This window comes from Platalea leucorodia, assembly GCF_965183815.1.
Source record: "Platalea leucorodia genome assembly, chromosome: 7".
NCBI classification, from domain to species: domain Eukaryota; kingdom Metazoa; phylum Chordata; class Aves; order Pelecaniformes; family Threskiornithidae; genus Platalea; species Platalea leucorodia.
Window position 1 is genome coordinate 47,512,978 of NC_138829.1, and position 13,805 is coordinate 47,526,782.

General features: G+C 38.8%; 1 protein-coding gene across 2 annotated transcripts in view; it reads right to left on the reverse strand.

Annotated features, from left to right (window-relative positions):
- The window catches only part of TTC17 (tetratricopeptide repeat domain 17), a 60,239-nt gene that overhangs the window by 9,631 nt on the left and 36,803 nt on the right, over positions 1 to 13,805 (reverse strand). For both annotated transcript variants that reach the window (XM_082318245.1, XM_082318244.1), the window contains 3 exons: positions 3,587 to 3,757; positions 2,673 to 2,923; positions 1,575 to 1,740 (listed from right to left, as the gene is read on the reverse strand). In XM_082318245.1, the coding sequence (XP_082174371.1) occupies positions 1,575 to 1,740; positions 2,673 to 2,923; positions 3,587 to 3,757 (588 nt within the window). The remainder of the gene's footprint in view (positions 1 to 1,574; positions 1,741 to 2,672; positions 2,924 to 3,586; positions 3,758 to 13,805) is intronic.

The following is a 13,805-nucleotide window of genomic DNA, read 5'->3' on the forward strand; positions in this document are numbered from 1 at the left end:
GGATGCAAATCCTATTTCCCATCCAAAGTATAGTAAAATGCTTCACCACAATTTTGCAAAATAACCATGAAGTCTGTAATACCATGTCTTTTGTAAAGTATTCTGATTAAAGGAAAATTAACTTCGAGAAACACTGGGAAACTTCAGAGGGGAACGATCAGTTCTCATCACCACCACTGTGAACTATCTGATTGTGAGTTCCTATTTGCATGAATGGCCAAAGATAGCGGGAGGTATGGAAACACTACACAGAGACAGTTCAGTAGTCTTGAGAGGCAGTCAAACACACTACGGCTAGCGTCATTTCCCTGTTCTACCAGGAACTCCCCAGGTGACCTCCAATATATTACTTAAACTTTTGATGATTTAATTCTTGTAAAGGGGATGTCAGCAGACCCTGCCTCACCAGAGCATTAGGAAGATAAGTATTTTACAATTGAAGGATGCTATGTAATAAAGCCATAAAAGTAGCTCCGGGGAGAGAAGATGCATCAAGGAAAGGACAAGTGCGTGCTCATAAATGATAGTCTGTTTTCATGTAATCCCTCCCCCCTATTTAAATATTTAATTCAGTAACTTACATTCGTCAGTTGCTAAAAAAAGAGCTTGTTAAAGATTTAATATAGAAGACTTGAAAATGTGAAATCACTTTCTAGGTCACCAAATTGTCAAGGACTAAAATGTATTGAAGAACCCATCTTTCCTTACACATTATCCCTATGACAAAGATTTTACCTCCACTGAAATCAAGGTAAGACAAAAAGTATGGGGGCCAATTATTTTGGTTCTCTTCTTTTGCATCATTAGGTTCCAGCAGCTCTAAACTTCATCCCATGCAATCAGGTCCTGATGATTTCTGTCCACCTGAACACACCAGCGGAACTACCTTGCACCATAATAATAGACCACTCTCCAATTCCTGTTACTCAGCTAGCAAAACCTCCACCTCTCTCTCCAAACCACCTCATCTATGTTGGTGCAAAACTCTACTCTTCTGTAACTCCAGTCTTCTGGAAGACAGTCTCTAAGTTTTCTCCTATAATATCACCAAACCAATTATGGCAGAACACTTAATTTTTATTTTTTTTTATTAGACCAAGTTTTCTGCCTTTTGTTTTTGAGTTGTGTGTCTTATGTTTAATCAGTAATCAATTCAAGCTCTCATCCTGCATTTGTCACTGAAGGGGTGTGTCTCATCTGATTAAAACTGAATGGGCAGAGAAGTTAGTTTAAGAAAAATATCATTAAAACTCCTTCTCTCCTTTACTACTTCTACTCACAATATCTACCTCTTTCATTCTCCACTCTTACCACCTCATCCCCAGAAGTTCTGGGAATTAACTATGAAGTTTTCATTCAGCAGATAAAGTTATGCTGCACTTCATGAAGAAGGTGCAGATGGAAGAGATTTCTAATTTTTCCACATACTCATCTAGAAGGCATATTTCACTATGTAGTCTTTGTGATGCATATTTATGGTAATAAACCTGTGTAATATAAAAGCTGCCAAGGAAATAAACCAGAGTAACACAAAAGCTGCAAATGACTTGCTTTCTCTAGAAGCAGCAGGTTACCTATTGGTCCAGGAGAAGGTATCTTTGGTCCACTGATCTCCAGGGCAGTTTGGTAAAAATTTTCATTTTCTCCATTAGTCCCTTCTTCCCCGTTTCTCCCAACTGGCTCCTGGAGATCCAAGCTTTCAGCTTTTGGTTTCTTTAAACGTTTGACCTGAAAAGTGATCTACCAAAAGATCGGCAAGGTTAACAGTAAGAAACACCATGAATGTTAACAGCTCCAATACACTACTTGTTTTAGCCCAACGATTCAATTTCAAAGATGTTACAGCTGAGATCTTTTTCTCTCTCCCCCTCCCTTCCCATCTCGACCCATTCTCTAGGCCTGCTCACTATCACTGCCATCACACCATGCAAACAAAGTACACAACTTCAATCTCCAACATAAGAGAAAACCAATTTAACTGCTAGAGAACTGAAAGGCATTTTTCATTATATATTTTGTTTGTAACATGATGACAACAGATACTTCATTGTTTTCATGCTAACCAGAACTTTTGGTTAGAAACTTTTCTCCTTTGTAACTGAGCAAGAAGTTTGAAGGCAGCGGGCATCATTCAACACCTAAGCTCTTGCTGCTGATAATCGTGGCATGATCATAGAATCATTTCTAACCTTTCATGTCCCTAAGTGCCAGATCTACCTCCAGAGATGAGGACTCAACCACTTCCCTGGGCAGCCTGTTCCAGTGCCCGACTACCCTTTCAGTGAGGAAATTTTTCCTAATATCCAATCTAAACTTCCCCTGGCGCAGCTTGAGGCGATTTCCTCTCGTCCTATTGCTTGCTACTTGGGAGAAGAGACCGACCCCCACCTCGCTACAACCTCCTTTCAGGTAGTTGTAGACAGCGATAAGGTCTTCCCTCAGCCTCTTCTCCAGACTAAATGATGTTAGTTTTAGTGATGCAGAGGCCTGTCCTTTAAAAGATAGATTTAAACTACTTGCTCATTTCACAGAAGCCATGAACCAGCTCTTTTAGGTCCACAGGGGAAGTTCCTATATATATTGCAGTGTTAAACCCCCTGAACTGTCCTCATCTTTCCCTCCTCCACAACAGTTAGTTGGTATGAGACTTAAGTAAACTCATCCAAACTTACCCATTCAGCTTCATCATCATCACCACAGTCCCCAAAACAGGAGCTAGCCAGTCCATCCTGAGATCCCTTCTTTAGGACCCGGATTCCCTGCAAGTCCATCCGGCGACCTTTTACCTCCAGTGCCCCTTCAAAAGCTTCTTGAGGCCAAGAGTTTTCAAACTCATCCACCAAAGCCAGCATCTCTTCAGACATCTGATCATCTTCTAACCCCTCCATTCCTTCTGAACCGTTGCTTTCTGCAGTGACTGCGTCTAAAAGGGAATACCATAAAAACTTCAAAAATTCCCTTCCTGCTGCTTCCACAAATGGTATAAAAAGAATCTTTCTTCTGTGACCTGACTTTTCCACTTTCGCAAACCAAATATTACTGACTACTCACAACACGCTGCAAATGGAGAGGGGGACTGGAGAATGCGGACTTCCCCACTGCAAAGAAGCATCAACTGTTGTTTCAAAAATCAACACCTCTACACCATTTTCATCAGTTCCCTTTCCAAACTAGAATTCTGCCTGTTTGATGGAGTAAATAGGTGGTGTCTTTTCTCTACATATATGCATTAAACACTGAATAAAGCGCTCTGTACCTTAACCATAGACACTGTTTTTCTTCCCTTCTGTCTGGCCCAGCTGATACAGAATTCACTGAGGTACAACCAACATGTGTTTGTAGAGTCTTGCAAGAAACTACATCCTTTCGCTTGGAAAGCATCTAAACCTTGATCTCATTTTTTGATTTACTGCATTTTGATGTTAGACTTCGAGAAGAACAACAGCGAACAGAATGAAACTGGTTTTAAGGGTTACTTGTCACTTTACAGATGGGGTGGGGGGAACACAGCTTCTTGGAGGAAGCTCTTCTGAAAAATCTAGAAACTGATTCATTTGCCAGCACTGATTTTGTAAGGCTGACTTACTTTCCAGTCTTGAGAAGGAGGGATCCCTTGCTGAACTCTGAGTAAGGATGTCTGGATCTTCTGTACCTCCCTCAGAGTGTCCTTCTGCCACTGCTGTAACTGACTCATGGTGGTCATCAAAGTATTTTTCCTTGTCATGACTGTCATCTGGATTTTTCTCATGACAGTGACCTGAAAGAGAGAAGTTTATTGATACACCATGTAAGACCACTGCTCCTGGATACAAGCGCAGAAGCTGTATTGCGGAAGCTACAGTCTTCTAGTTTTCTACATATGATTTAACAGAATAATTCTACAAGGTATCAAAGCCTTCATTCAGTGATTAAAAAGCTGATCACCTAAAACAGTTCCAGGAAACAATGTTATTATGTATACACTGTGAACTACTACGGTATCTTTTGAGGGAAGGTTGCACAGCATGTAGAAAATGACTGCGTGCTGGTAGCCATTCCAATGAGCATTCCCAAGACACATATTTAGGGACACTGCACCCTATGTGGGAGTTGCCTGCCATATGAACTTCACTTAGACACCATAATGCTCACCGTAGTTACATGCAAGAGAAAAAGGGCCAAGGCAGACTGATATGGGATTGCCGGGCTCTGACCTTCTGTGCCACAGTATGGAGGTAAGACTAGTTCATTAAATAGACAGATAAAAGCTACGGGTACTAATCTGTGCCAAAAATCAGAAGTTTATTCAGCCGAGAATTTAACATCTGTAATTCTGCGGTCAGCTTACAGGCTCAAATTCCAGCAAATACAAAGATCTAGGAATAACACTGGAAAAATCCAAATGTATAGTCAGTAATGAGCAGATTAAAAAAAACAAAGTTAAAACTTGCAACACTAGCCTTTAAGCATCCTTCAGTGAGGCATTGTTAAGCTTTCAGAGAGTTTAAAGGGTAGCCACCTGCAACTTTGTAGCAATATTTTTGATCTCAAATACATTTTAACTAAAGAGCTCGGATTTTCTAAGAATAACTACTTGCCAGTCTTCCAGGGCAAGAAGTGTTTAGAGAGCTGCTCCCCTGGCCGACCCCCAGAGCCGCACAGATAGAGACAGGATTCTCCAGGTGTGCGAGAGGCCGGGAGCTGCCCTGAACCCCACCGCACAGCTACGGGACTGAGACGCGGACCGGGGCACCTGCCTATCATCACACGGGAAGCCTGTCACCACGGAGAAAAACATATTCCCTGTACAAAGCTGCTGCTCTCAAATGCCTCCTTCCTTTATTTCAATCACTTGTGAGTGAAAATAGCATACATATACAAATGAATTAAGAAGCACATAGCGAATCAAAGAAAGCTTAAATTAAATGCAAGATTCTCAAGAATGTTCCCCATTCTACCCTCATGAATGCAAATTGTATTGCTCCGTGCATATGGAAAGGTTTTTTTTTTTTTTTTTCCCCAACAAGCAGCATAAAATATGAAGAATGTGAATAAAGTAGATCAGCGACTCCTTTCTTCTCCACGCAATGATTCCATGTTAGAAAAGAGTATTTTTAGGTCTCGCTCTTTTATCAGGCCAGCGGGACAAGAGGATGGCTGTAACTCTCATGTAAGGGTAACCTGTTCCACCACTTCTCAGCAAAGTGAAACTACAGTTTTTTGCCGTATGCTCTCTACTTTTGCATCTGTGAACACTCTGGTGGCACCTCTGGAGGAGAAACAGACCAGCATTTTCGAGGGGGGTGTGTGTGCGTACCAAAATCAAACAAATAAAACTATATTCATAAACCCTCTGTGAAAACTATTTCTTGCCCTGCCTTTTCTGTTGTACATAAAAAAAGTCAATGTTATTTTATGAGTAAATATATAAAGCAGAAACAGTTCACTTCATAAACTCTTCTAACATCTGCCATACAGTTATACTCTGCCTTTCCTACTATCAGTCATTGACTCTCTATTTAATCCCCTCCCCAACTCCTCCATGCTGTCAATAAAAAAATAATTGGTTTCATTAAAAAAACAAGTCACTTCAATATATGGAGATCCTCATGTTTAATTTATGAGAAATGGTGTGCACAGAACCCTAAAGCTGAAACTAGTTCCCCTGCCTGACATCACACCATCCTGATTTTGATGCAAGTCAGGTGCTTCTCAGTAATGTTATGACCACAATTCCCTTTGCTGAAGGTCAGCTCATCATTACTATAAAGAAAAAAAAAAAGCAAAGGGGCTGAAAAACAGACAACTATTTTTTAATTAAAGTAAAAATGCCAAAAAGAGAGGAAAAAGCTGGAAACAGCAAGCAGAAGGAAAAAACATGATGGCACTTAAAATTCTACATAAGACCAACTCTGTTAATATTAATTTACAAACACTGACAGCTAAAAACAGACTAGATGAGAGTACTGGCTTTCTTGGGATCTGAGAGCTGCTATATATAGAAACCTGAGTGGCCTAATTTTTTTCAAATTGCTGCTTTCAGTTGTCTGACATCACAGGAGAAAAAAAACACTGGGTTGAAAAACAAATGGAAGTTCAAGATCTCTGATGAGCGTACCATGAAACTGGTGGTACCGAAACACTGCAAGTCAGAACTTTACAGCTTGTAATCAGCTGGATGGCTGAAGACCAACGGGGAAGACCACCAGGTAAGAGGTGAGACCAGCAAGGGAACAAGGCAGCCCCAAACTCCAGGCACATTCACTGGCTGTAGAACATTAGTTGTATCGTTGCAATACTTAGAGCACCTTAGCCGCATGAAGGACAAAAGTGACCACCACCCTATGAATGCTCAGCTGTGTATTATTTATTAACATTTCACATGTATTCTGGTTGTCTAAATATGCACATGTGGATTTCAGGTGTAAAGTCCTGCCACAGTGATATTGCAGCTACAAAACTTGGAAGTCTAAAGCTACTTCATAGTACTTGATCAATTCAGCTTACTCCATCCTGAAAACTTAGTAGAGAAGTATCACCTTCTTGCTCATTTATTTTCTGAGAGCAGCTGTTGCCACTTTTCCTGTTGATTCTGCAGAGCTAAGAAAGCTCGGAGGAAAGTGGATCAGAGTCTGTCCTGCCTTGTGTAGTATGAGACCTGGTTACTATGTTCCATGCAGTGAAACAAAGATGCTACAGAGATGACACAAGTGTCTGGGCTTTTATTTAAGTGATGGAAATCAATAGCCTGATTGTGCCAGGTTAATGTAGAAATTGGGAGGAGAAAAAAAGAGGAGTTCCTAAGTTATAAAGCAAATCCATTGGATAGAAAAAGCAAATACAAACCCTAAACTGAAGCATCGAGACCTTGGAGATTAAAAGCAGAACACAGTATTGTATGTTGAAGGTCTGTATTTCTCATATTGCTCTAGTTTGTAATTTTTTGGGGCCAACGCGAATGCACTTATACAGCATTGGCACAACACACACTTTAAACGTAGAAAAGATCTGCTAGATCATCCATCCCATCTAATATCAACACCTTCTTGATTTTCAGGACCCCTCTCAAATGCCCACCAAAGCTGGGGTACCTACTGCAGTTAGTAGGGCTAAAAAGCCCCAAACAAAAAGTCAAAATTAAGTTCTTGTTTAGGAATTGGACGATTCCAAACTCTTAAGTTGAAAGCCACTTAGCGTAAGGAAAGAAACAGCCAGACTGTTGACATCTGTAGCAAGGAAGGAGAAATAGTAGGAAGGAGATATGATGCAGTATCTGACATTGAAGACTTGTTCCATCTATAAAGGGATAACAAATATTTATTCTGAACCATACCTCATATTGCCACATTTCTCAGAAAAGTCACACTTGGAAACAATTATGAACTTCCCTTATTACATATAAACTTTTTGTTACTACATGGTGTTTGTTTGTTTGTTTGTTTAAGAGCAAACTTCTGTCAATTTAGGTGACTCCAGACCCTCAGACTGAAAGCCACTTACCTAAAGCAAGGGAAGAAATGCAAAAAGTATGGAAAAGAGAAAAGATGAACAAACAACACCCCCACTGTATTACACGGAAGTGCTGCACCTTGAGAAAAGTCTTGAAATCAAACTTCACCATTAAAGAGGGCATTGATTGTTTTAAAAATCTAAATTAACCGCCACTGTAGCTGTTTGTGTCTTGTGGTACATCTGGCAGAGAGAACGAGGCCTCACTAAATATTTTCACTGTTCAATTCCTATATACCAACTTAAGATAGATGATTTGGTGTCATCAACAGCATTGGAAATAAAAAGTAAAATTATCTCCAAGTGTCTTTGGTCAGCACAGAGTTTTTACTGACTTTTTATTCTTTGTCAGTGCAGACCTTGCGAAACACGGCGTTCCTAACTCTACCATCTGTGTTCCAACATACTAGGTTTAAGAAAATTATTGGTTCCTAACTTCTTACAATGAAACAAACTAATTTCCTTAATTTTTTTTGGTACATATTTAGAAATTACAATGGCAGAACAATGCTTCAAAACTAAAAGTCAAGTCATTATTTAAAGTTTAGGTACTGATTTTTTTCGTACCACTTGGAAGAAGCAGAGCTGGATAATCTCTTGAACGATTACAAGAGTCAAGTGACTATTGCTGTAGTCAGTAACTTGCATTAGGTCACGCAAAACACAAGTTATCTGGAGATGAGCGTCACTTAAATGATTTATCCCTTTACGATTAAACAATGCAAAGAGAGAACTCTACTTAATACAGATGTAAGTCAGCCTAACACCTGAGTTGTCAGAGTACAGAACAAACTGAAACCAAGCTGCTGACAGGAGTTGCTAACTCCATACTTGTTTTTTGATCCACGCTCAAAACGAGTATTCCCCACAGTGAAATTCAGTAAAGGTAGTTCTTTTTTTCTATAGCAGGAATGACATATCACTGAGCTTAATGGAAATAGGTTTTAATCCCTGCATGCAGATGAATAGCCTCATCTACAGACATTTCAGGAGCATTGCATCAATTAGCAGTCATCTTTTTACTTTTGCTAGTCACTGCTTACACAGATGCAGAGACACCAGTCAAAGGCGGTGGTATATTACCACTTTACACATGAAAATGCATAACAATTAATGCTGCTCTTAGGTCATGTGAAAATTTTGGGGGTGCTCACTGCTTGGGTGACACTGCAGACTTAGAATTAGGCTAAAATATATCCTTTATAGAAATTAATTTGAAAACCAGCATATTGTCACCCATTACTTTTATAGAACAAGTCTTTTTCAGTGCTTCATGTCACAGGCAATATAATTTACCAGGGTTTACAAAAATAATCTGGAATGAATGAACACACCCACCAGAAACCTTTTGTGCATCTAAAAATACTGGGATCTCAGTCATCAAAATTTGGGCCAAACTAGCACCTGAAGAACTGTCTTACTTTCTGCACCATGGTGACTTCACCGCAATATGACATTAACAAGCCAGGGTAGTGTTACGGGGAAGTGCTGTTTGAGAGACCATCCTTCAGACAAATACAAATCATGAGCTTTGACTTTCACGGCAATGTTAATACTGGTGATTAACACACCGCATACCCAAATTACCTTGATGTTTCAAGGTGAACATGATAATTTCCTAAAGATCTTGTGCGCCATTAACAGCGACCATGTTATTCCAGTCACATAGGAACAGATATTTGACTGCAAAATATTTGTTAAGGGAAAAAAAATCCATGGCAGTTATTTTAAGATGAGTTAAAAGCGATAGGATGAGCAGTAACTAGAGAAGAGAGCTATCTTTAGCAGCTATTGCTGCTCTGCTCCCCTTAATTATAAATTAACATGGTTCTATTAAGATTTTGTTCTAAAATTCATTCGTTCATTCCTTTTCTTATTGTTTTCCCGAAAAAATACATATTGACACTTCAAAATGAATCCCATGATTGAGCTTTGAAAGCAGAAACTGAAAACCACTTATGACTGAACAGGATTGTCATCAAAAACATTACAGAAAGGTCACAAGCCATAACTGCTGAACTGCAAGACAGCACTGTGCTCCAGAAGCAACACCAAAGAAAATTTGGTGCTTTCCACACACACAAGTGTTAAATATATATATATATATATATATATATATATATATATATATATATATATATATAAAATCAAAGAGCTCTCAGTTTATTTTTAGTGAAAAATGATCAACAAAGTGACAAACGGAGCAGGGAAGTAAAGGAAGAAAAGTAGTTCTTAATTACAATTACCTGGCTATGCAATACGGACCTGTGAATGTTTGATAGGTCTACATTTGAGTGAAGAGAAATACACAAGTCCTACTACATATTCACTGTGCAGTACAGGACTCAGGAAAGGTGCAAAGCAGATGGGCAACCTACATCTTCAGAAGCATAAAATTGTTTGAAGCCTTGTTGCAGAACTGAAAAGCCAAACAGCCCACCCAGTCTTGCTCTCTCTGAACCCAACAAGGCATGACTAGGCTCCGTAACAGTAACACAAGTGTACCTCCAGTACCTTTTACAGTTGTAACATACTGGATAAATCACTACAAAAAGTTATCAACTACCCACACATCATTATAGCTACTATTCTGGAATAACAAAGGACAGATTGTAATAGGTTCCCTGCCTGGTCATATATTTCAAGTTAAGTATCAATATGGGTACTGGCAGAGAATGATGAGTGTAGCACCCAAAACTTAGACTAAGCTTTTGGTATGTTTTCTCCTCACAGAGAAACACTGTTCATTTTTAGCTTTTTCCTTTAATACAAACCCTCCTTTGCAAAACTGGAAGTCACAGGACAAAAATAAACATTTTCAAAGGACAGGACATACTGCTAACTGAAAAATAAAAGCTAAGTATAGAGAACAAATAATGAAAAGCAATATGAAGTATTTTAAAAGTTGATTTTCATAAATGCCTACCTCTTCTCTAAATTCCTCCCTTAGATGAGCGGTCAGTGGCCCTTCTTCAAAGATGATGAGAAGCATGCTCAAAATCGAGTAGTCAGAAGAGTGCTCTACATAACAAGCTTTGGTTTGATGCATAGCAAACAACAGGATGATGAATTATGTGGTCTAAATTTTGACTCAAGCACACAAAACCAAGCATACAAAAGTTCATTCTTTTTATTATTTATTCCAACAACAGGTTTTCAATTAAGAGGATTATATAGTAAAACAACTGTTCTCACTTGTAGGGAAATAGTTTTTAAATCTGATTTGTAGCCAAAAGATGCCTCTAAATTGGCTTAGCTACAGATTTAAAGATTATCTATTCGTCTCATTACAGCAGTTCTGATTAAACCTTTCAAAACATACAAATACCAACAATACATAACCAGATTTCTTGTTCATATTAAGTGAGAGAAATACCTCACCATTGCGTAACAGACCAGTCCCTGATGAACAGACACACAAATTCTCCTTATGAAATATAAAGAAGTAATAAATAAAACATGGAAAAAAAATTTGAAGAGGAAGACAAATCTATTTAAATTAGAACACAATGCCGTTTAATAAGGGACATGCATGCAAAACATCTTGAAGAATTCAGTAGGTTACTTTATAACAGAGTAGAAAACGTCAACCCTCCCCCCCAACACCTCTTCCATACTTAAAAACAGGGAGGGGAAAATCAGAGGTTGACTACCTAAAGCCTTCGCTCTCCTCCTTCATCACCACCCACTAAAATAGAAGCGTGGTTTTTTTTTTTTTTTTTTTATGACGCACATCTAGAAGCAATAACTTCCTCTATAATGCCTAGGAATAGGGTCCAAAACAGAAACATCTAAACATCTAAATTTAAACTCTCCAATCCCATCAGTGGATAAAAGAGACTAGAAAATGTCTCTTTCAAGGGACTCTGGTCCTACATACAGAGTAGGAAGGTAAGTAGCACTCCAGTCTGAATTTCAGCCTGCGCCTCAAGAATAGCTTGATTTTTTTTTTTTGCTTTGTTTTGGGAAAAGAGGGAAAGAAAGCAAGATAAACAAGCACATATAAGTTCTGAAAACAAAGCCTTGTCCTCAGTGACTTCTCTTATGTGCCAGATTTTTTTTTCCACTGTCACATAAGAAAATAGTTACTTATTAATTCCTTAACAATAAACACTCACCCACAGTAGATCACAGTATAATGTATGCTGTGAATATCAAATGACTAATATTTAGTTCCCTGCACACAACAGACTTCTGAAATCTGTTTCTGATTAAGCCATGGAAATTCTTAGTTTAAGGATCACTAGCATTAGCAAAGGCAACAGTGGCCTGCATTTGTTTTGCTCTCTTTCTAATTTTTTCTCCATCACGAGCCACATACCTCTTCTTATGCTAAACATTAAATATTTTGTTAAATCCCGCTAGATCCTACGGTACCTATGAACTCAAGTTTAAAAGTACAAGAGTAACCCACTCATGAGAAATGGCATCATGTAGCTGAACTCTACAACAGTTAACTAACCCCATCGTGAGTTACTGTTAGTCTTCCACTTCTCTCAACATATGAGGTTGACACTATAAAGCCAAGTAATGACCTTATGTGTGGGTCTTTTGACTACCACTCTGCCTGTAAGGTTTGCACCATATATTGCAATTTAAACAGTATTCCACGGGAACCTGATTTCATATTTTTTATTTTAAGAAAATATTTTTGATAGGCTGTATTTATGTTTGTCTGTGTATCTCTTCACTAGGTTATACTGCTCAACAAGAGCAGATTAATAGTCAGACTTGATCCATGACAATTTATAGATTTGTGTGGGATAGATATCCATGCAATCTTCCTCCTAAATGGAGATCAAAGCAGAGACACTGACACACTCCAATAGTAGAACAATGCGTTAACTGGTCAGGTAGGTATGCCCCTTATTAATCTAAGATAGCTTTTAAGTGCTTAGCAGTTTGTCTGACAGGTCACGTTTTACACAATTCCATGAAGAAGCAGAGTTGTTGTTGTAAATAAGATAAAAAAAATCAATCCTGGTTTTGAGGGAGTGATGAACAAGAATCAAATTAGCCTTTTCTTGAGTCCAGGTAAGGAACACCTGCAGAAGGTTAAGTTTGATAAGAATACCGCCAGCCACACTAATGTAGGATTCAACAGGAAAATACTCTCTTCACACTGACAGAATAGTACAAAGCTATAGAACAGTGCCTGCAGAAAGACTAGGAATTTTTGGAAGAATGTCCCTTCTCCCCAAAACTGCTGCATTCAAGAAGCATCAATCTCTTCCTCTAGGGAAACTTTGAATTGTCCTAGTTTCAGTCACTAGTAGCCAGAACAGATGATAGATTTAAAGCTTTGAGGACAGTCAGAGCACAACACAAACTCACATGAACCAAGCAACCAACCTTAAAAGGAAAAAACAAATCAATAAAGTAGACAGATCAGGGGTAGTTAAGTGCCAGGCACTCCATGGCTCAGCATGCAGTGCTCATTTTAATCTGAGCACATGGCATTGCATGCTGCTTTGAGACAATCTCAACATGACTCATTACAGGCTGAGGCTACACATCACCACTTTACAAGTTCTCAGATTTAAGCCAAGTGAATATAGCCTTCAAGGTCCTGGCAAGTTGTTAACGACACTAAACTACACTCTGTTGGTTCTCCCATACATGGGGATCACATGTTCTTTCTCTTCCAAACATGCTTTAACCAACTCACTAATTCAGTCTGTACAGCTTTACTATGAAGTTCTTCATGGAACTAAATCTTCCTGGGGACGTAGCTGGGGAATACTATTTCTCCTAAAAAGGCTGTTGAATATATGGAGTTGTTGGACCTTTTTAAAAAGGTCCAGCTCTGGGCAGTGCACACTATTCAGGTTCAGTAAGAATTTTTAGCAGCTACGTGCAAGAAACTGCCACTGGCAAAAGCAGCCTCCTGAAAAAGAAATCAAGACACAGACAGTAGCAAAGTTGTCTCATTTTCTCTACATTCCTATCACCAAAAAAGCACCAAAAACATTGCAGAGAAATGTCAATACGTCTGATAACTGAGGGATCAGGTTTTGAAAAATTTAGTTGGAAAGAGAACCTATTCCTTTCCACTTTAACCCCGACAATCCTCCTCCTACTACAGGAGCATGCAGTTATGCTGAAGTAACTGAAGGATCCAGATATTATGAAGAATCATTTGCACTATAAAGGCAGATAAAAATGGGAAATGTCATATTATATTTAGTTTAATACTGTACTGCTTTTCCTTCATATATTAATAGTTTTGCATCAGTAAACTCTCACTGAACTCTCCTACAATTCTAAATTCCCTTCCACCATGCTCTCCCCATTTCCTCCTGCAGCTGAGGCCATGA